This window comes from Rutilus rutilus, assembly GCF_951802725.1.
Source record: "Rutilus rutilus genome assembly, chromosome: 8".
Classification (NCBI taxonomy): Eukaryota; Metazoa; Chordata; class Actinopteri; order Cypriniformes; family Leuciscidae; genus Rutilus; species Rutilus rutilus.
Genome location: NC_140222.1, coordinates 29,756,601 through 29,779,462, shown reverse-complemented (window position 1 = coordinate 29,779,462; position 22,862 = coordinate 29,756,601). Strand labels below are relative to the sequence as shown.

Sequence of the window (22,862 nt, the reverse complement as noted above, 5' to 3'; positions counted from 1 at the left end):
CATCTCACGATTCAATTCGATTCCGATTCTTGAGGCCACGATTCGATTCAAAATCGATTTTCGATTCAAAAAGATTTTCGATTCAAAACAATTCGATTTTATTCATAATGATTTCTAATCAGGTTTCTGATCATGATCTACTCTCATCTGCTTTGCTATACAATAATAGACTTCTAACCAACATCCTCTTGTTATTTCCAATGAGCAATATAATCCTTCAGACAAAAAAACAAACATTTTGCTGTAGTTCCGTTTGCGTTCCGTCAATGTTACGTTATTAGAATTCTTTTTCTTTTTTTTTTTTGAAAATCGATTTTTGACATTTATGAATCGATTCAGAATCGTCCACGTCCCGCATCGCGATTAATCTAAGAATCGATTTTTTCCCCCACCCCTAATATTAAGTAAAGATCATGATCCATGGAGATATTTTGTAAATTTACTACCTTAAATATAGCAAAAATTTATTTTTGTGAGTGGATGCAGCAAAATCGTCAACAGAATTGGACAACTTTAAAGGTGATTTTCTCAATATTTAGATTGTTTTGCACCCTCAGATTCCAGATTTTCAAATAGTTGTATCTTGACCAAATATTGTCATATCTTAACAAACCATACATCAATGGGAAGCTTATTTATTCAGCTTTAATATGATGTATAAATCTCAATTTTAAAAAAAATTCACAAGATCAGGGTTTTGTGGTCCAGGGTCACATATATACAGTATATATATATATATATACACTGTATATCAAAATTCATTATATATTAAAAAGAGAATAAATACAATTATCTATTATATGTAAACATTGTTTATTGAAAACATTCATTTATATATTTGCTACGAAAAAAAATATGAGATGAGAGATGGGAAAAAATATATTTCAATCTTTTTGCGTTCACTTGCAAAAAAAATGTATTCCCCCAATAAACTTTGCGTTCGCATTTGGCGAAAACATTTTGTGAGCGAACACAAAAAGCATTGACCTATCATTTATCCTCCCATATCATATTTTTTTACTTCCCCGTGTCCATTTGGAGCCACCGTAATATATAAAATATATTTAAAATATATATAAAATATATATAAAATATATAAATATAAACATCATAACAATACCACTTACAGTATGACTTACTTAATCCAATTGCATGCACATGAAATGCATTGATACATAACTATTTCGAAATAGGGCGTAAAATGAATGAAATGCCTGAATGTCAGTATACATTGAAAGATCAACTCTGGTTTTCTGCCTCAATAAGAGCAGATGATGTGGAGGCGGTTACTAATGGCGATGCGTTAGTACGAGTACAGACAGACGCATAAAGCCACTCTGGTAGGCGACTGCATCTCCCAGCTAAATAATACAGGAGCCCCGGCCTACCTGGACCCATTTCCCAACAGAGCCAATCAAGAGTCATTTCCTGTTGTCTGTCAGCGTGTCACACAAAAGCCATAAATATTGACAGCCGTCGCCAATAAAGACACCCATAAATCGCAGAATTGAGGGGAAAATACGGCACGGGGGGAAATAAAATCAAATAAAAATACGACGATCATTCTAAACGCGAGACACCGTGTGTGAATATGTGTGTGCGCGCAGCGTGCAGATTGAGAAGCTCGATCGATTCCGGCTCGACGTGGCGTGCACAACTCATTGTGGATTTGGAGAGCATTATTTTCTCACTGACTCGTGGAAGGGGGGGGGGGGGGGTTGGGGTAAAGTAGCGTAGTGTGTGGTACTTCAGAGAGCCTCCCATGACTGCATGTATATTAGGAGTCTAATGTTCAGCTGAATAATTGATCAGGGCTGCTGTGTTTTTTTGATAATTAGTTGATAGCTTCTTAGCTTTAAGCCTTCGGATCCATTGGAAGAGACATTCACTTGGTGAATTATTTGAAACAACTACACAGGTGGACTTAAAGTGTGCTGATAAATGGCCTAAGGTTTGAAAAAAGTTATTTTTTTGTTTTCGTTCGTTCTCATAACCTAATTCCATCCTTTCATTCTCTCTGGATTGTGCTGTTGCTCAAGAGACTTATTAGAGTTTTGCAAAGCATGCAGACCACAAAAAGACTGTAGAGTTTTATTGAATATCACTTCATTAATGAAAGGCTGCCAGTTTACAGCTCATGAATTTATCAAATTAATTAGTCTTTAATCATAGCGTCTAAAGGTAACAGAAAACCCTGTAGGAAAGTACAGTAACGTATAAATATGCACTTTGCAGTTCTTTATCAATTACTACAGTGCTCTAGCCAAGTATGTGGCGGATTGCTTTGTATCGATGAAGACTAGACTATAAGAACCTGATTCAGTTTCATTCTGAAAAGATACACACCAAGTGTCCTTGAAGTTGAATGTGACTGCTGGCAGCTGAACACAACACAGCAGGTGTAGATTTTTTTCTTTTTCCCTTATTTTCATTTAAATCCCAGCAATAGTAGAGCCTAGTATACACCTGTATAAATATATATATATCGGTTAAGCACTAATTAGAAGAAGCATTTATAGTCCCATTCATCTCGGTGATGTCCTGTGATGTTTGATGTCCCACTAAACCCTGCTGAATGCCGACGCGTGTTGTTTTTATTGTGGGGCTGTGATCAAACTCTGGGTGTTTCACAGGTCAGGAGTCACACTCGGGAGAGTGTTAATGCGGTCACCGTGGGAACTGATCAATCTCTATTCCTCGTCGCGATCGATCAAAACACCCCTCCTCCAACCCTATCATCAGCCAGTCACTCCGTCGAGTTGCTCGCTGTCCACTTGCTAGCCTTGGACGAGTCCCAAACCTGCTCACCTGCACACTAACACATGAATTATGAGCATCTGTTTATCCCCCCTCGCAGAGACACTCAGAGTAAGAATACCACGAGGTCTTCTCAAATATAGCTTCTACGAGGAATGCAAATGTTTTCCCAAAGATATCTCAATTTACATTGCTGTCAGGCATTCGGTGAAAGCCTACATAATCTATGCGTCCCATGGACTCAACATCACTGGGACAAGATTACAGCATGGATAGTTAGCATTGCTGAGAGTCGGTTTCTGCGTCCAGCCTTTCTTATACTGCGGTAACACACCACACGCAACACATCTAAACATTTGGAGCACATTTTAATAATGCGGGTATAAATTAGCCTACATGTTTGAAAACCACTGCGATTAGCCATTTTGTATTCATATATCTATTCAGTTAACTTAAGCCCGTAGGATTTTTGGGAAATTTTGAAGAATGCTGTTGTCCATAATGAAAGCATTGTTTGGCCAGGGTCCAAAAAAGTGGTCCATACGGCTATAGCACTATATTACAAGTCTTCTGAAGTCATACGATAGATTTTCTTTTAAGGAACACAAAAAAAAAAAAAAATTATTCAGAAACTTGGGATTTTTTGGACTATTTTTTAAGTCCCTTGTTGACGATATGCTTTCATTTTATGGAAAAGAGCTGCTTTTCAAAACATCTTTTGTGTTCCTCAGAAGACAGTCAGTCATACAGTGTGAGTACGATTTTAGGTAAACTGTGTCTTAAAAACTCATGCAATGCTCTTTCACTGAGCTCTATCCCATATGTAGCAACGTCGGACTCTAAAATAAGTCCGGAGAGAGAGCGAGATGCCAGGCAGCTCCCTCAGAGGAGCACGGGTATGAAGCAATGCGGCCGCAGCGGCTGGTGGCCACCTGCTCAAAGTCCCAGCATGCTTATCAGACCCCCTGGCAGCGAGAGAGCAAGAGAGCAAACAGAGGCCCTGCCATGACAAACAAGCCGGGAGATTTCCACAAGATCAGGGAAAAGTGAGGCCAAATAAACCAAACCAGGCCCCTTCAGTCTCGAGCATCCAAAGCACGTCAGATCAGCTCCCACGGGACGACTAAAGAGGAAGCCAGAATGTGACACCTCAGTACAAATTGTTAGCACTTCCTCTGGGGATTCAGGGAAACTTGAGATTAACTGTATTTTTATAGGTTTCCAAATACTGTTAGTGTTGATAAAGAGATTAGGGAATTTGTTGGAATTAAACTTAGGCACATACCTTTTGTGCTACGGACATGAATGATACCTTTAACTGTGTGGATTGTTGTGGACAGATGCGATAGGGACAGTCCAACTTGCCTCAAAAGACCTGCCTGGAAGTTTCTAGTATGCCTAGTAAGAGCTTGATTAGCTGGTTCAGGGGTGTGTAATTGGGGTTGGAGCCCTCTTGGAGCATGATTAAGGTGCGTTCATGAAATTTCAGCGAAATATCGCTGGCAAATAGCGATATCTATGAAGCACAGCTCACACAGAAGTCCCTTTCAAACCAAGCAGCTTTCTGCTGGTCAACTTGGCGAATCCATGTGACCGACTTAGACATCCCACCCTGCAAAAACTCATTTCTGGGAGATGGCAACAACACCCCATTTATGCTAAAGCTCTTTAGCCTTAGACCTTTAGCAACAACCTAAAACGCTTCAGAAAATAATGATCTATTTTGTTTCTTATATAAACGGCATTAACTATGAAATACTGTAAAAATTCACCAACAGAAGGGAAACATCCAACATCAACTAATATTTGCCAGCCTGACAGAGATGAAGTGTGCGTACAAGCGTATGAACAGATGTCCACAGACGACGACTCAAAGCTCACTGCCTGACGGCACCATTGAAGTGCACTTCAAACCTCACCTGTAGTTTCCCGACTAGCCAAACTGATCCGCATCCAAGAGGTCAAAAGATTTCAGATGGGATTTATTTTCCTTTTACCTCCTCATCTTTTTTTTTTCTCTCCCATCCTCGTATTTATGCAAATGTGATTGTGGGCCGCGTACTTGCAGCCTGCCTTTAGTTGTAAATAAATCATTTGTCTCATTCTGTTCATTAATGGGCACTCAAGGAGATTCTATTAATCTGTTCATTAGGGCACTTCAAAAACAACAAAAAAATACTTATTAAAAGCAGTTCCAGCTGCGTAAGCTCGTTACTCGTGCCTTAACAATGCTTGTGGCACTCTACCAAAACCATGTGGGATAAAGAAAAAAAGCTCATATTGGCAATTTGGACTCTATTCTATTATCACCGGTCAACCCTTTCAGGCAGTGATGAATAAATATTACTTTGGATATGCAACGAGACATATTTGCACATCATTTACATTAAAAATGAAAAAAGGCTGGAATCCACATAATCACTTTACATTCATTTGGAAATTTCCGTAATGCCGTTGAGGGTCTAAGGATCTTCTTTAGGACCACTGCGGGGGGTTCAGCAATTGATCGCTACATTGATCTAGCAATGCCTGAATGACCGTAAAGGAATTAAATTGGTTTCTTGGAGGATATGAATTTTTTATCATAAGAGAGAAAGTAAAAGCTCTGATTTTGAAAAATTGGAAGTGCAGCACATGAATAAACGCAATAAAAATCGGAGTTTTAGGTGTTTTAGATGAGCACACCTTGTGTATCTGGAGTATGCGAGAAGAATTTGTGAATTGTGAGATTTCAGTGTAGGTCAACAGATTTGATGTTTAAGCGCTGCTTATTCAGTCAGTTGAACAAAAGCTGTCTGAGGTTCCTAATTTAATGCCTCTAGACTGAAATCAATAAGTGTGTTTTTCTTTGGCTGACCTCCAGGTATTTTTCCAGCACCTTACACGACCTGCTCATCTAGATAAACATTAACACACGATTGCAATCTTATTTTTAGCATGTCCTGATTATACAGCTGAATTTACAATCTGTGAGTTTATTCCCGGGATCCATGGTGGGAAAAAAAAATACTAATCACAAAAGCTTTACGACATTGAAGTACAGCATATTTCGCCAATGTTGCTGGTGTTTTGGGTGGTATACATATTATGATTTTAAAACACAATGGGCCTCATTCATTAAACTTAAGTAGAATAGCTGTTTGTGAAACAAAACACAAAAACATTGTTTCATGAATAATAAACCTAAAATGTCTTAAATGTTTAATAGATACTGTATATTTAAACAATGAAAATGCTATTTTCTTTGAAAAATGTTTGTAAAACACCTCCTTTATAAACTGACAAATTCAATTCAGAAATAGTTTCAATAATACTTACAAATATTAAAAGTAGTTTTACGAATAATTTACACAAAATTAAGTCTTTGTACAACTTTGTACGTATTTGATAGCAATTGTCTGTAAATTGACAAATTCAATTAGGAATCGTGTTAATTAAAAAATAATCAAAGTTATTTTACAAACTGTATACAAATCATGTTTCATGAATGAGGTGCAATGAACGCAAACTTTTATACGTATTTGGTAGGTTTTGTATATTGTAACAATGAATGTTCTACTTTCCGTGTAAATTGTTCGTAACAATATTTTTACACATTTACACAGAAATTTGTTCTGCTCACGTTTCATGAAAGAGGCCTAATAAACACAAACCTTTGTACGTATTTAAGATGCAACTGTGTACATTTTTAGTAAAAAACTATTGTGAATTTTACCAATAACTATAACTGGAACAATCGGTTATCGGTGCCGATTAATCGGCAAAACCGATTTACCGGTCGACCTCTATTAATTTGTTTAATTCAATTCAGCATTAGATTTAAAAAATAATAAAGATAGCAGAAATATTTTTACAAACGATTTTCACAGAAAAACTTTAACATTTGATAGCCATTGTATATTAAACCTACAAAGTCACTAGCTCCAGTGTTAAAGGACATAGCTTGCCTGTTGTAAGTGCACATCAGAGCCGACTTACACATAGCTGTGACAGTGCAAAGGGAAGCGAGCTGACATGGAAACAGCGGTGTCAGACGCACTTTAAAAGGTCAGAGATGCCTTCTCTGTCCATCTGACGTGTGTCTGGCAGCGGCCCCAGTCTGCTGTGTCTTCCCCTGCTTTGACTCGTCTCTGTTTGATGACCCAAATGCGCCAGGCAAAAGAGGCTCATGTGGCGACAAGGCCTTTGATGAGAACGCCTGTCAAAAAAAAAGACCAAATGACAGGTTTCTTTGTAGAACGGGCACGTTTGACTTGCTGGCAGATACATGAGATGTGTTAACAATTTCAGATGCATATATTGGCTACTTGGGCTTAAAAATCAGTCCTAGTATTTGAACCTGGAGAATTTATATTAGAAATTAGGTCATATAGTATTGACTCTACAGTAAATCAGTTGATATAAGGGCAGTGATGCCAAATAAGAAGAGATTTTATTGCTTTTCTGAGGCTTTTGCTTTGCCAGATTTGGAAATACATTCTTTAGATTGATTTTGCAGCATTGTTATGACTATGAGAGCAGCACAAACAAGAATCACGAGCAGTCAAAACAATCAAAAACAGATATCGATGGAGTCTCTTAAAGCAGTAGAGGCATTTCATTCACGTTATCGCTGCTTTGAGAAACCGCAAGTATTATTTTCACGTCCTTAGCTGACTCGCTGTCCTCACAGGACTTGTTACGTTTCAATACATTTCTGTATTTTCATTTTTCATCTGTGATTTGGGAATAAAAACCATTTCATTTGTTGTTCTTCGAATATCTGCACAGAAGCATGGCAGTTTAAAGAATAGTCGGACAGGGACTCATTTTCAGTGCTTTTCCTCATTCTTGCCAACATCGGACTCAAAGGGCTCTTTTCACCTCTGTGTTTAATAATTGACCGAGGGGGCCATGAGAACCAAGCAGGGTGACAATGAATGCGTTGTTGGAGCTTTTCTCTTCCCATCTGAGAGCATCTCAACGTACGTGCTCCTAACTGTGCTACACTGAACATGCTACTTAATCATGAAGGATAAATGAAGCCGTATCGCTCGACAAACAGATTAATTAACAGAAAACTGTGACATCCGGTGAAGTTCACATGAGAATGACCTCTTGCGACCAATATTGACCAATATTGATTTCACACTGGTTGTCCGAATTACAGTCAAAGTTTGAAATAACACTCAAATGACAAATGGACACTTCGTCTGACTGAACAACAACTTAAAAACAACGTGAAACGGCATTTGCAACCCATTTTAATTCTATATGGTGTCATATTTCCGATATTAAATGAGAAATTTGAACAATTGAGATTATGAAAAGTTCCTTTATGACGTGGTTGTTGGGGCGGAGTTAAACAATAAGATGGCTTGATGACATCAGCCGAATAGGGAAGTTGTTTGGACTTTTTCCCTCTCAAAAAATATGCTTTGATTAGGGTTCAGTATGTGACTGGGAGCGGGTTATAGGGTACATTTTTATTCACTAACTTTAAATCTGCTAAAATACGTATTCAGATTAGGACAATTGCTACAGGACAAACACGATTTACACAGAAAGGTTTAAGTCCGCCAAGTATTTAGCATTTTAAGGCCCGGTTTTACAGACAGTGTTTAGATTAAGCCAGGATTAGGCCTTAGTTCACTTAGGACATTTAAGTAGCTTTAATAAATGTGCATAAAAAAAAAAAAAAAAAAACAGGTGTTCAACTTGAGACAAACCAATGGCACTTTAAACAGATTTTTTTAAGAAATGTCAGTGCAAGTTGCATTCAGTTAAAACAGCTCAAACATGCATTTTAGTCTAAGATTATGCTTAAGCCTCATCTGTGAAAAAGTTAACTTAAAGGTTGTATCAGTGATTTCAGGCCCAAAAAAGGCCCAAACATAAATGATCACATTCATTTAATCTTTCCTAACGATCCGCTAGCTACCCGCCCCATAAGCAGGCCATCAAAAAAACGTGTCTCTGTAGGCTAGGCTCTGAGACCTGCACACCAAAACAATTGGTTTCACCAACCACTCAAAACCAAAATAAATAGTGTTCCAACCAATCACCGACAACCAGTGCAACGCGTGCAGTCAGGAACCAACAACCACGAGCGCAAAACCTCACAACACCCACCGCCTGTCGGTGATTGGTTGGAACACTATTTATTTTGGTTTTGAGTGGTTGGTGAACCCAATTGTTTTTGTGTGCAGATCTCAGAGCCTAGGCTGCCTACAGAGACACGTTTTTTTGACGGCATGCTTATGGGGCGGGCAGCTAGCGGATCGTTAGGAAAGATTAGATGAATGTGATCATTTATGTTTGGGCCTGAAATCGCTGATACAACCTTAAGGTTAAATTCAAAACTTTGAAGTGTGTTGAATGTTACCCAAATTACTACTTCTAGCTGAAGGTTAAGAAGTATCTACGCATTCTTACACATTTGTTGGTCTCTCCTCAGGTTGACGACCAAATGAAGCTTCTCCAGAACTGTTGGAGTGAACTCCTCATCCTGGACCACGTTTTCCGGCAGGTGATGCACGCCAAAGAGGGCTCCATCCTCCTGGTGACGGGGCAACAGGTGAGTGTCCGCTCCAGTCTCCATTCCTCCCAGTAGATCTCATCAAGCCTTTTTGCCAGTGTGGATCAACATCCTTTAAAGTGCTATCGACTGCCCCAGCCACTCCATTAAAAATAGATTACGCTTAGATATAAACTAATGTGGCCAGAATAATCAATTGTACACTTCTTATCAAGTGCGTGGTGAACGAATAAATAAAATGGTTGGTTAAGCATGCACGAGTCATCGTGGTGAAGAAGGGATGAGAGACACAGAGAGAGACGGACGAGGAGGGAAAAGCAGCAGAAGATATGTATGATTTACCTCAGTCATCTCTGAGGAACAGCGCTGGACGGACGCCTCGGGCTCAGCTGAAGTTTTCTGCACACATGGACCTTTAATTCTGTCTCCGGCTCCAGCACATGCACACACACACTTCCAGAAGATGTTTAAACTGCTTATAAATAAATATGCTTCTGTCTGCCTGTCAGTAAGGCATGAGTTTAATTTTTAATTCTATGTTTTCCCTCCTCCATCTCCTGCTCAACAAAGTGATCTCCAACTGTAGTGACAGCTCAAACACTGGGACTCGTGAACTGCAGAACTATTCCAAACCGTTTTGAAACAGAAGTGAATTGTACTGTAGGTGATTAATGATATGATAAATATGACAGGGATATGGAGAGATCATCTTAGGATAAGAGCAAAGTTCAAGAACTGATATCTGTTACTTTTCATAGCTGTGATCTAGTGCCGTGACGCATGCTCTGGTCAATTTTACAGACTCAAAGTCTATTTTAGGTCATAATTTGATTTGTTCGGTTGGTGTGAAAGTGGTTTCTAGCCTCCTGAGCCGTGAAAGAGCAACCTCTGAGCAATACAATCTGAGCAAGTATGTGATGTGCCACATCTGGAGATCTCTGAGAGCTCACCGTGCTCGCTATCTTTGATTTGTCTGGATTGCGAGTGCTCTGCGTAGCGTCTCTCTCTGTGTTTGATTAGCGAGGTCTGACGGAGGGCTGGGGGCAGGGTGGAGGACCTTGTTTGCATATTTTGCCTAATGAACAGCTGGTGCTGAAAAAAAAAGCCTTTGGGGAGGGAGAAGGCAAAGACTCAAACAGTTCATTACTTCCTATTATTCCAGATCAGACTACTGACAGCCCGGCCACACAACACACTCGCGCATGAACACAGGCTGGATTTATGCATAACAAACAAACGCATATTGTAAATCAGTGGAATATAACTTCAGACGGCCTCTCAGTGTACTGGCTATTAGTAGAAATAAATGATTAGATTCATACATTTGCATTTTTTTGGCTACTAGCTACAAGATACTCTTACTATATAACAAGACTGTCATCTGAACTGCCCACTGGCTGTCGTCTTGTTTGAGGGCGTTTGTGTCATTGTTACTCCCTAGTGTTGATATGGCAGCAAAGCACTGTGTGGGATCAGTCCTAAAATGCTGCGACACATGACACTACATGGGCGACTTTCCAATATGTCACAGACATACATCTCCCCCTCCTCTCCTTTTTGTGCTGTATCTGTCTCTGCCTCTCGCACTGAAGGTCCCAGGCCTTCAGAAGTACCCAGATTATCATAATCATATTCATACAGTGCTCAGTATTTTCAGCCTTCACTGATATTTACAATGTCCGAATGAATTAGAGAATATTACTACAAACTGCTCGCCAAGTGTCGTGTCAACCCTCATTATGGAACAAAAATGTTACACCTTGTTCAAATCACATAAAAAAAAAAAAATTGTAGGTTCTCCCCCCTGAAAAAATATTTATAATATTATTTAAACATGTGTAACTTTGTATTGCATTTATGTTTATGTTGAATGTTTTCAGCTTGCACTATTATTTGTATTATTTCTTAGTGTCAATTTGTGATCCCATCCCGCTACTTTTACTTTTATCTGGTTACTAACGCTTGGGGCACTTGGTGAAATCCCAGTTAATTGACAACTTCAGTAGCTTCATACGGGCTTTGAAGAGATTCACGAAAAACAGCCGGTGAGAAATGCGCAATTCTCCAGCCAGGACTTTAAAAAATTCCACTCATCATATTTACACAATAAATAAATTCCAAACCGCCCGCGTTTTTAATTGCAAATCCAGCTCAGAGGGAGCTCTCCTTACGCTTAGGAGGCCCGTAGTCTACCTTCTTCCAGAAACCCTGGCGCAGTCAATTATGGTAATGAATTGTCAATAAATATAAAAATTTAATATGGCCTGCTTACAGTGAGTGGCAGCTAAGGACTTGCCTCCAAGACAAATTTGCTGCTGCTGCAGATATTAAGTGCACCTGAAAGGGGAGGAGAGGGCCACAGGGGTCCCGCGCAGGGTTCGGCCCGGTAGCCTGAGGGACCTCCAGGGGCCCCCCGCTCACTCACGCCTCGCTAACCCCCACCGCCCTCGTCTGGTGCGGGACGCTGAGGTCCGAGGGTCTGGGCACCAGGGATGGAGAAACGTGCAGCTCTTCCCCGTTCGGTTTGATGCTGATTATCATTCAGACCTCGGCCCAGCGCACTGTCCCTGCTGTGTGGAGAGGAGCCTGGGAAGGAAAGAAAGGGAGAGAGGCGTATGAAACGTAGAGCTCTGCCAGAGCTGGTTACATGCTTACCTCAGCCGGCGCTGAAAAACTCAGACTTGCAAGGTGGTGCCAAGTGCTGTCTGGCTCAAGTTTGATTGAACTTTTAAACTAAAAAATAGAATTTTTGATGAACAAGGAACAAGGCTGAAACTCTTATGTGAGTGTCCAAACAAATATGAGCACAACTTCTCAAAAACAAACTTAGGAATTGATAGCATTTCCATTTATGATCCATTTCCCTAAAGTTCTAAATAAGTAATTCAATAATTGCCTCAAATTGGCTCAACAAATGGCGTGCTCTTGGGGCAAGGCTGTCTGTTTGACCAAACAATGGAAGACGGGGAAACCTGTTGGAAAACAATCTTTCTTTTAATTTCGCATTTCCACTGTACGTTCCTAACTTGGCATTAAATGACATAAAACAGTGTTTCTAATTCAACAGCTGAGGGAATGAAGGACATCTTTCTCACTTCTGACAACCGTAATCAATCTTTCGATTTTTTTTTCTCTTTATTTGGATAGTCATAGAAACTCCTATAAAAATCCTATTTGTTTTAGTTTCCGTTCACCACTATATAAGTTCACCCGACTTTCGCTTCTGAGAACACTGGTAATGTGAAACACTGGTCCATCTTCAAATGATTATTTGCAATTATATTCATTGTAGTGTCTGTACCTGAGATGTTTTAAACCTTCAGAGATCTGCCATGTTGCTTGTGGTCAAACCTCTATTGTTTGTGTGTGTGAACACTGTTGCCCCTTCTCTTTAGGTGGATTACGCCCTAATTGCCTCCCAAGCCGGTGCCACACTCAACAACCTCCTGAGTCACGCGCAGGAGATGGTGAGCAAACTGCGATCCCTCCAGCTGGACCAGAGGGAGTTCGTCTGCCTCAAGTTCCTGGTGCTGTTCAGCTTGGGTGAGTACAGAGAAAGGGATGGAGGGGTGGAGAGAAGCGGTCTATGGCCTCTGTGCATTCTCCAAATCTCACTTGCTTGCTTGCTTCCAAGGTTCTTGAGGGACCTTGAGATAAGCCACAAGACCGCTTCCTCTTGTATGATAAGACCATCATTATGAATGCCACCATCTCATACCCTATCCAGCCGACTCTGCCTTACCATTGATGCCTGACTAGTCAGGTCTGTCTGAAACTGTTATTCTCTGAAAATCATGTAGCTCAGAAATCTTATTCGCTCATCAATACATTACGTCGCTCTTTATACAATACGTCACTAGTTTACTTTCATTTAAGTTGCAGATTTAATTTACGCAAAAAAAAAATCAGTTTATTGCTAAAACGCTCTACAAATAAAGCCTTGTTTCAATGTATTCAAAAGAAAACATCTACATTTTAATGGAAAATCTGCCCAAAATAGAAACGGAAATCAAAGGCACTTAAATTGAATAAATTGTGGAATCGAAATTTTTGGAATTTACAAAATCCAATTTTTGGGGTAAGTTTTTGATTATTATTTTTTAGATGAGTTTTTGTTCTTTTTTTCAGTGAATGTATTCGTACAGTGTGTTTCCAGCATACATTTTTTTTTTTTTTACAATTTTTTATGTGCATTTTGGAAATTTGATTTGAATCATGATGTTTCCATCCATCAATTTTTATGCAATATCCTAAAACTTGCATAGAATATGTAAATAAAAATGTTTGATGTTAGTGGTCTTAACCTGCCATATTTGAATCATGACAGAATTTTCATTTTGAGGTGGATTAATTCTTATTATTAATTATTAAATAAAATAAATGTAAATAAATATCTGATTTAAATAAAAATCAGATGATATATTAAAATAGATAGAACCATTAGCTTACTGCACATACTGTAAGTGCTATACGAATTCTAGTTAAACTTACAATTTGGAAACTTACAAAACCAAGGCCGCTTTATTGAAGTTAAGAAAATCAGGAGGTCATTTGCTCCAAACTTGTGCATGCTGAGTGCATCCAGTTTTGCTTTTAAAACTGTCAGTAACCTTCAAAGCTTCGCTTCTGTTAGCCTGCTAGCTTTACATTGAAGCGATCAGAGGTTCCACGGCTTACAGGTCAAGGCAACTCTTGCCGCCAATTCACAAAAGACACAGGTCGACACCATGAAAGACCAACATGAAAAAACTGAACCAGGGTGTCTGTTTGGCCCCAAAAGAACATGGAATATTAATACATCCGCTTCGACATCATCATATCAGTCGCGATTGTACCATCCTGTGGTTCCAGAAAAGAGAATACGATGAGCAGAGGGCGTGTGTACTTTGAACTCTAGCTGCTCCGTTTGCTGAATCCCTGAACTACCATGAAACCATGAAGCCAGGCGTAAGCATCCACGCCAGATCCCCCGCCACACCTAGAGAAGATTCCTCGCATCTCACCCAGACCAAAGAGCAGCACTGAGAACACATGAAACTGCAGACCTCTCAGCCTTGCTGTGTTGATCAGGTTAGCGTAGCTGAGGTTTTGTGGTTGTGGTTTGGGGGGAATCTGGAGTGTTGGTGTAAATAATTTGGCGGAAACATCATCCATAATAAAACTCTCACCTGAGGGGAGTGTATCGCCCCAGGCACTGCCCCGTGCTAGCAGCTAGCCCCACCCATGCTGTGTGCCAGGCCCCGAGAGACTGAAAGACTAAGAGACTAAGCCTAGAGATCAAAGATGGCTCCGATTAATAGTATCCTGTGGGTGATGGGTGGTGCGGCGGGGGGCTCTATGTACAGACAAGTGCATGGATGAGAAAAACACTTTGCCAGTTGCTATTGAGAAGCCAGTCAGAGGTTAATTAAATGAAGCATGAAAATCCCATGGTGCCTTACGAAAACTACTGAAATTATGGGAACTTATCTTCTCTCCGTCTCAGCCCACTGCTCACTCTTCAACCCTTTACAAGCGGAGAACATGTTTCCACTGAGGAAAATGGGGATTTTTGCACCATATCTAGTAAACGTATGTCATCAAGGTGTTTAAACACATTCCTCCAATGTTTCTTGTTAAACATACACTGTAAAAAGTTATATGATCAATACGTTTACAACATATGTTTTTACATTGCTTTAAATCCTCAAAATAAGTTAAGCAATTTTCAACTTTAGCAAGATTCAACTACATTTTTAAGCCAGTTTAATGTAATTTAAGTTCAAATGACTTAAACATCCAAATTGATTGTACTTAAAAATTTAAGGCAGCAACTTTTCTTAGTCTATAGTCCGCACATTCTGTTGGCACCAACTTGAGCCCGTTGTGAAATCTGTGTGGGGGAGATACTTTGCCCTCGCGCGAAATTTCCAATTGCATGGAAATAAATGCATGTAAAAAATCATACATTTAAAATGAGAAATCTTATATTTAAATTCATTCAAAATATATGTGTATGAACTTTTGTGTTCAGGCCAGTGTGGCAGCTCTTGCCGTGATACTAAAATTTCATCCTTTATGAAGCCTGTTTAAAAAATAAAAAATAAAGCTTAAAACAGAATCAGTTATCTGGTAAATGTGCTGTTAAGCCCAAGGCCACACACACAAGGTCAGCAATTGGAGTCCTTATGGCCTCCGTGACATCAAAACATCAAATCCACTGGATCAGCCCTCTTACACTCGTTAAACGTAGTGTCTCTGTATTGCATTTACAAATGAAGCCTGTTAACGGAAATCAAAATCGCATTTACTCACGCCGTTCCACTCCCCACTGCTCTAAGTTAGTGTCTGTTCACACCCAGCATGGCCAAACCATCGCAATTTGTCACTGTCGGGACAGCCCAGGGGGCTCTTTGTAAAGCTAAGTGTCAATAAAGAGGAGGTGAGACATGAGTTGACCCGGGAGCAGTCACTTGTCTCCTCGATTTCGCCGGCTCGTCGGGAGGACCGATTGCAGTCAGCCGATCACTTCTCACGCTTTTCCGGCAGACGAAGCGTCTCTATCTTTCCCGCTGTCAGTCTCCATGTGTTGAATAGGTGCTTGGGCTCTAGCAGGAGCTGAAGGCTTTATCAATGGTTAAATAATTACGACCAAGACATTGATTTCCTCAATAGCAGGAAAGGCGCTGAAGGGTGAAAGATGTTCTTGTGGAGTTTAAGGGGGGTAGAGACGATCGTGGAGGCCACTTCTGAGTCGAATGCCAACATTTCAGTTGGAGACACATCTACGATTGTCTCGCCCACAAGAAACATCTTGCTAACATTTTACTAGCTATCTTTAAATGCCATATTAAAATGGTGGTAGTTACTGAAAAATGATGAGACATAACGTCAACTCAAGCACTCAACCAGCATTGTAGGAAAAATTTTAGGTCAAATGGTGGAACTCATGAATAGATGGTTTTTTTTATCATATTCATCCTCATGTCTTTCTAAACCTGTCTTTCTTTCTTCCGCAAAACACTAAAGTAGTAGTGTTTTTGTTGTTGTTGTTTTTTTTGTCCATACAGTCAAGTGGGGTTCAGTGTTGTCGATTTGGACCCCATTGAGTTTCATGGTAAGGATAATATGGTAAGGATAATAACTGCTGAAATATTCTTGAAAAGTCACCCAGGTTTGAAATGACATGAGGATGATTTTTGGGTGAACTATCCCTTAAAGATGTTGTGGTCCTCTAATGACGGACAGCTGCAGGTATTTATAGGCTACTGTCACTTTAAGACCTAACGCAGGGATCCAATATAATGATACACATCCGATTTCTTTCTCAGCTGTTTACGTTCACTTAAGATTTAACTGACTGTGTTTACGAGAATACATGCCTAGATGGGAATTTTGACATCATTTTGTGTGTTTGTGTCCTTTCAAGTGCAAGGAGATGCGAAAGAGGAAGCAATTCGTTGTTTGCGCGCTGTCTGAAACGCCCCGAGATTTCACAACGAGTTCTTTCCGCGAACGTTGACCGACAGAAAACGGTTCGGTCTGAAATTGACTTCTGTGTGAGCGGTGCTTTGTGCATTGCAACACTATTGACAACTGACTTTTTTTATCATGAAATTTCACGAATGTAATTGCGCCTTAAAATGGCATCTGATTTTAGAAATTTCAAAAACGTTAAATATTAAACTAATTTAACCAAAATATGCAAACTTGTCGTATTTACATCCAGTGTTTGGAATAACGCCGTTTAAAAGAACGGCGTTAGGTAACGACGTTATTTTTTCAGTAACGGGGTAATCTAACTAATTACTTTTCCCGTCGTTACAACGCCGTTAACATTACTGAACGTTAAATGCGGTGCATTACTATGCATTGATTGAATAAACTGTGTAATCCGAACGCACCCCTGGCTCGCACAGCGATTGAGGAGGTGGGTTAATAACAAGGTAAGCGATTATGATTGGCTAAGGCAGGGTCATGTGTTTCATGGTAGCCAATCAGAGCCAGTTTTTTTACACACATGCCAGCACACGCGCCACACACACACACCAGCTAAACAGATTCGATGAAGCAGCAGAGATGGCGAGTCAGGAGCAATCCGATGAAAAGTTGGCATTTTCAAGGTGGAGATATAAGCACTACTTCAAATTCATTGAGGTCAAAGGCAAGAACTAGGGGTGGAACGGTACATGTATTCGTATTGAACCGAGAGAGAGAGAGAGAGAGAGAGAGAGGCGCGGGCGCGATCGAAAAGTTGCAAAGTGTTTACATTTGTGTGTGTGTGTGTGAGAGAGAGAGAGAGAGAGAGACAGGCGCGGGCGCGATCGAAAAGTCGCAAAGTGTTTACATTTGTGTGTGTGCGTGCGTGTGTGTGTGTGTGTGTGAGCCGAGGCGTTCAAACATCAAAAAGTGTTTAAGTTACTGCTAATTAAAATTTTAAGGAAAACAAATATATTAATCTTATATAATGTGCACAGTCAGTGCACTACAAATAAACTGGTCCAATGCCTTTACTTTATTAATAAAACTTTTAATAAAAAGTTGAGAGAGGTTGATTTAATTTGCAGAGTTAAATGCACTTTATATGGTGTAACTGTTTACTTTTCTTACAAAGATAATGCTTGAAGTGCAGGATAAACCTCTTGCTGTCTGTCGACGTGCAATAAATATTGAAAGTAATGTCCAAACACCTGTCTGTTCTACTCATTTCAACTGACTTAAAAACTGTTAAAAAAAATCCAAATTCTTTGACATATAGCAACTTTTTTTTTTTTTTTTTTTTACAGTAACGCAAATAGTTACTTTCCCTGGTAACGAGTTACTTTTATTATAGAGTAATTCAGTTACTAACTCAGTTCCTTTTTGGAACAAGTAGTGAGTAACTATAACTAATTACTTTTTTAAAGTAACGTTCCCAACACTGTTTACATCAACGGTATTTTTAAATTAAAATGATTGACATGATTGACATTTTTTCGTCTCCTCTTCGCTCTCGTCAAAATGTGTTATCTACCCTGTTATCCACCCATGGCAACAACACTTGACTACGAGATGGGATGCATCTCAAGTCCCTGAGGCTTGGCTCTGGGGGTCTCGTCCAAACACCTCTGAACAACACACCATATAGTCACGGCACGCAGCTCTTTCCCCTTTACTCTTGCTTTAAAGCAGTAAAAAAGGCTGTTCCCACATAGGTAAGCTCTAATTAAGCCAGCCCGTCTTGTTTCCTTGATCTGAATCGATACGTCTACCCTTGTGCAAAGAGAGGGGAGATCAGTAATGCATGCACAAAGACTCATAACAGGTGCAAATATTAATTTCCTGAAACAGACCAAATAATTTGGAAGTCGGTTGGGATTGATTAACATTCGAGGGCTGGTACGGTTCAATATTTACGCCTTGGAGACCCCTGGCCGGGGCCAAATAATGGTGCATAAAACTGCAGCTATGTCTTAATTAAATGCAAGATAATAGGGGCAGGTTTTTCTTGTGAGCCAAGCAGTTTGGCACTGACGGGCTGTAAGTCATGTGGAAGATGTGAGGCCCGGGTCTAATCAATACACATATAAAGCAAGTGCATGTGTGCGCGGACACCCTTTGAAAACACATTGACGTGGCCATGCACACGTAGAATGTGTATGAAGACATTTATTTTCAGTGATTTGCGACAATGTGCGGCAGCCCTTCCCCGATCTGACCGCTCACTTAACGTGTTCGCTTGTTGTCACGAAACACGCTCATTTAGATTTCGCTCAATGGTGAAAAACCTTCCTGATATTTTACAAATCTTGAGCAGAGGAGGAAGTAGCCCATGCAATGACCCTAATACTTAAGGGTTATTTCTTTTGCCCACTGTCCTTTCATTCCACGCGACAGAAATCAAAAGCCTCACTTCTGCCGCTTTGGCAAGAGGCAGTCAATGAAACGGCACCCTCATTAGGAGCCTTAAGAGGCTTTCAGACTTTATCAGGCTTTAAAAGCCGCTGATATCTGTCGACACGGTGCAACACAGTGGGCTCTTGCTTTTAAAGGATGGCACTTTACCTTTAGACCCAATGGCTTTTGTCACGCATTCAGTCAGTTCGCCGAATTCCGGCCATTCCGCTCTGATTTCGACACTTTGCTTGTGTGTCACGGCTGCAATTAGCTTTTATCTCTTTGCTTTTTGTTCTTTATCTGTTACTACACATTACTTTATGATTATCTTTAAATTGCAAACAACTTTATGTGTGATTGCCAATCGTTAGCTATTAGCGTGGTTATCTGAATGTCTACAAACGCTTCAGATAAGTAACGTCGCCAAGTGTTACGTAGGGATTGGAATCTACATCTATGGATTTACTCTTGATAAAGACAAGATGAACTCTTTTTGGGTGTATTACTCCTGACAGATAGAAGTTTCCCATTGTGATTTTATCGTTATACTTGAAGCTCAAATCTATAATCAGATTTAAGGCCAGACTTTTTCATTTCAGTTTCTGTTGAATGGATTTAAGTGTGGTAAAATGTGGTGAATGGTATTAAGAGAGTACTACACTGTACAACAGCATTTTAAAGTCATGTTAAAAAAAAAAAAGAGGAAAATTTGAGAAAATAGGCCTTTACGAGAATAAAGTCATTCGGAAGTAATATTTTGAGTATAAATGTGAAATTCTGAGAAGGAATTCAAAAAAAAATTATAATCATTATTTTAGCGTGGCAGTAAAATGTCACCATTACACTGGTATAGGTCAGTTATTTAGAATCCTTTATTAATATTTCGATTTTTATTTTTTTAAGTCTCAGTAATTTTGTGCTTTTGTTGTGGTATTAGTTTTGATTGAATATTTTGATAGTACTTCATCTTCAACTTCTTTTAATTTGCCTTTAATTTTAGTTTACGTTTTTCATTGAATTTGAATAGTTGTAGTTAACAATAGCAACACTGGTATATGTAACTGAAAGCATAATCATATCACCCAAAATATTAGCTGGAAAGGTAGGGCTGAATTTTGCTCCAGTTTACCAGCAAAACTTGACCGAATCAGAATACAATTGCATCTGGCACTAAAAACCCCGTCTCAGGTGAAAAGCGTATCCGTGAATTGTTTGTAAAAGTTTTCCCCACTTTCAGAAAGAGCAGGCCAGCTGGATTTTCCTTCGACAAAAGGCCTGGATGAAGTGATTGAGAATACACTGAGCTATAGGTACTTGTTTTCCTTCTCCGTCTCACAACTCTTGCCTCTGTCCCGTCGGATTCCTCTCTTCCTCTGCCTCTGCCAGAGCCTTATTACAAGCTGTCAGTTTATTATAAAACATTAGGAAAGCAGAGGGACACTTGCTGTAACTGTCTTATCGATCTGGGGGATAGATTCTGTGATTTAACACCCAAGCCTCCCATATTTCCACATTTTCAGCCTCCTATTAAACCCTGTGCTTTCCTTTAGCTATTGATGTATCAACATTAACTGTTACAAGCAACAACAGAAAATCAATGAGCAACTTTTATTACTGGCTGCATAACACGCTAGCTGGCTCACGCTCCAGTACTTAGCAGGCAGGCCAGACCCGAAACATGCCCCACTCATGTCAGGTGTTTCCTAAGTGATATCTGCACTGGAAATATCAATCATATGAACTCCGGCTGTTCCTGCAGATATTTGCCCCAGAACAGAGCGCTTGGGTGCTATTTTTATGATACCTGGCCTGCGTTGCTACAAGATTCACCGCTAACAACAACTATCAATATCCGGAATGTGCCGGAATTTTGCATTCGATTTCATAGCTCGTACTTTTAGCGATCACTCGCAGCTTTAACTAGCAATACACAAATTCATTTCAAAGTATAATGAGCTAGCGTGCTATAAAATAATAATAGCTCGCCGTTTCTGTCTATCACATGAATCGAAAGGGATGCATTTGAAAAGGAACGCCGTGGCAAAAACAGATCACCCTTAAAGATTTATGAGACCTGCGGTCCTGCTGGGACAAACATATACAGGCTTTGTTTTTCCGATCAATGGGCTGAAGTTCATTATTCACCCTCACCGGTGCCGTGCTTTGCGTTTTTGTGCATTGTAAAGGGGCCCTGTTGTTGTTGCCTGTGCATATCTGAGTTTTTTTTTTCTTTCTTACGTGACCTTTTTTTTCTTGAGGCCTCTCTAGCTTACTAGCTCGTCTACGGCTGCTAATATTGCACCGCGGGTGCATCGCTTCCTTATTCCATGCCAATTAAAGCCTGCGATTTCTCAGGGTACGCCACGAGATCCTCTCAGGTGTGCCCGCGAGCCCGGGACCTTCTCTGCTGAGCCAATCTGGCCGAGCAGGCGCGAGCCGCCGCTGCTGTGGTTGGATGTGTCTATTGATCAGGGAGCTGCCAGGTCTTATTTAAACATTGCACACAAACACAGATAAGGGCGTTACACAATCTCCACCATACACTCCCCCTCTCCCCGGCCTGTCATCTCTCAATCGATTTCATAGAAAGAGTTCTGTGCCGCGGACATCTATAAAAGTGACCCGGTCACAGCAGAAGGTAAACACAGGCCCTTCTCTCAGCCCCCATGAGCCCTCGGGGCAAACATACACTACACAGCTGAGCAGACATGCCCCTTGAAAATAGTACTGTCTGAAAAGTTTGTCAGCTGTTTGTGTGATTTGTTATATATATATATACACACACAGGGCTTGACATAGGGATGTACCGGTATGAAAATTTCATATCACGATTATAGTGACCCAAATTATCACGATTATCACGGTTTTGTTAAAATGAGATGAAAATGTTCAAAAAGAACTGATACGCACACTGAAGTTTTATATTTGGAAATCAACAAACAACAAATAAAATGTAAAAATTGTTGAAATGGTTTCAGTGTGCGCATCAGTTCTTTTTTTTAAGCATATACAACGTTAAATTATATGACCGTTGTCAGTGGCAACGCACTATAACAGCGTACATCTCTTGTATCTTTGCGGACAAGCTCTCTCGTTTCATTAAAATGCTATTATGAATGAGGTTAGTGGATAATTCAGCAGCAAATAACATTTAGTTTTGAACAAATAAAAGATTAAATGTTCCACATTGCTCTTTGTATTGTTATAAAATACTTTAATGAAAAACAAATAAATGTATTTACATGCTATAAAATGAAAAGACATTTATTTTAAATGTATAGCGCAGCTTTTTCATGAGGAAACAACATTTGATAGATAGGACAGAATAAATACCATTAATAATCTTAATCTTTCACTGGGCAAAAGTATTATAGGCCTAATATGAAAGGCTTCAGTATAGATCGCCAGAGCGGCTTATGCACATCCCATGCGCTTGAAGCAACATGGAGTCATTGCGCGCAGCACTTCGCATTGAAAAGTGCAGAAAACAAGGGGAAGAGATACTGATGCTTAGTGTATATCTAGTGTCATATCTATGCAACAGTTTATTCAGCCTTTTCTTTTAACAGTTGTAAATTTCAGTTACTGTGCGCGTGAAGAACAATTCATAGTGCTCTCTACTCCAGTGCGATCTAACAGACACCCGAGAGAAAGACTCATGATTTAGAAACAGAAATAAACGGAGACATTTTGACATTATTTTGTGTGTATTTAAGCGCAATAAGCAGCGAAA

At 39.8% G+C, this 22,862-nt stretch overlaps 1 protein-coding gene across 2 annotated transcripts in view; it reads left to right on the top strand.

Moving 5' to 3' along the window:
- Window positions 1–22,862, top strand: part of nr5a2 (nuclear receptor subfamily 5, group A, member 2) — a 56,019-nt gene that overhangs the window by 23,139 nt on the left and 10,018 nt on the right. For both annotated transcript variants that reach the window (XM_084415665.1, XM_084415664.1), the window contains 2 exons: window positions 9,194–9,313; window positions 12,670–12,817. In XM_084415665.1, coding sequence (XP_084271791.1) covers window positions 9,194–9,313; window positions 12,670–12,817 — 268 coding nt within the window. The remainder of the gene's footprint in view (window positions 1–9,193; window positions 9,314–12,669; window positions 12,818–22,862) is intronic.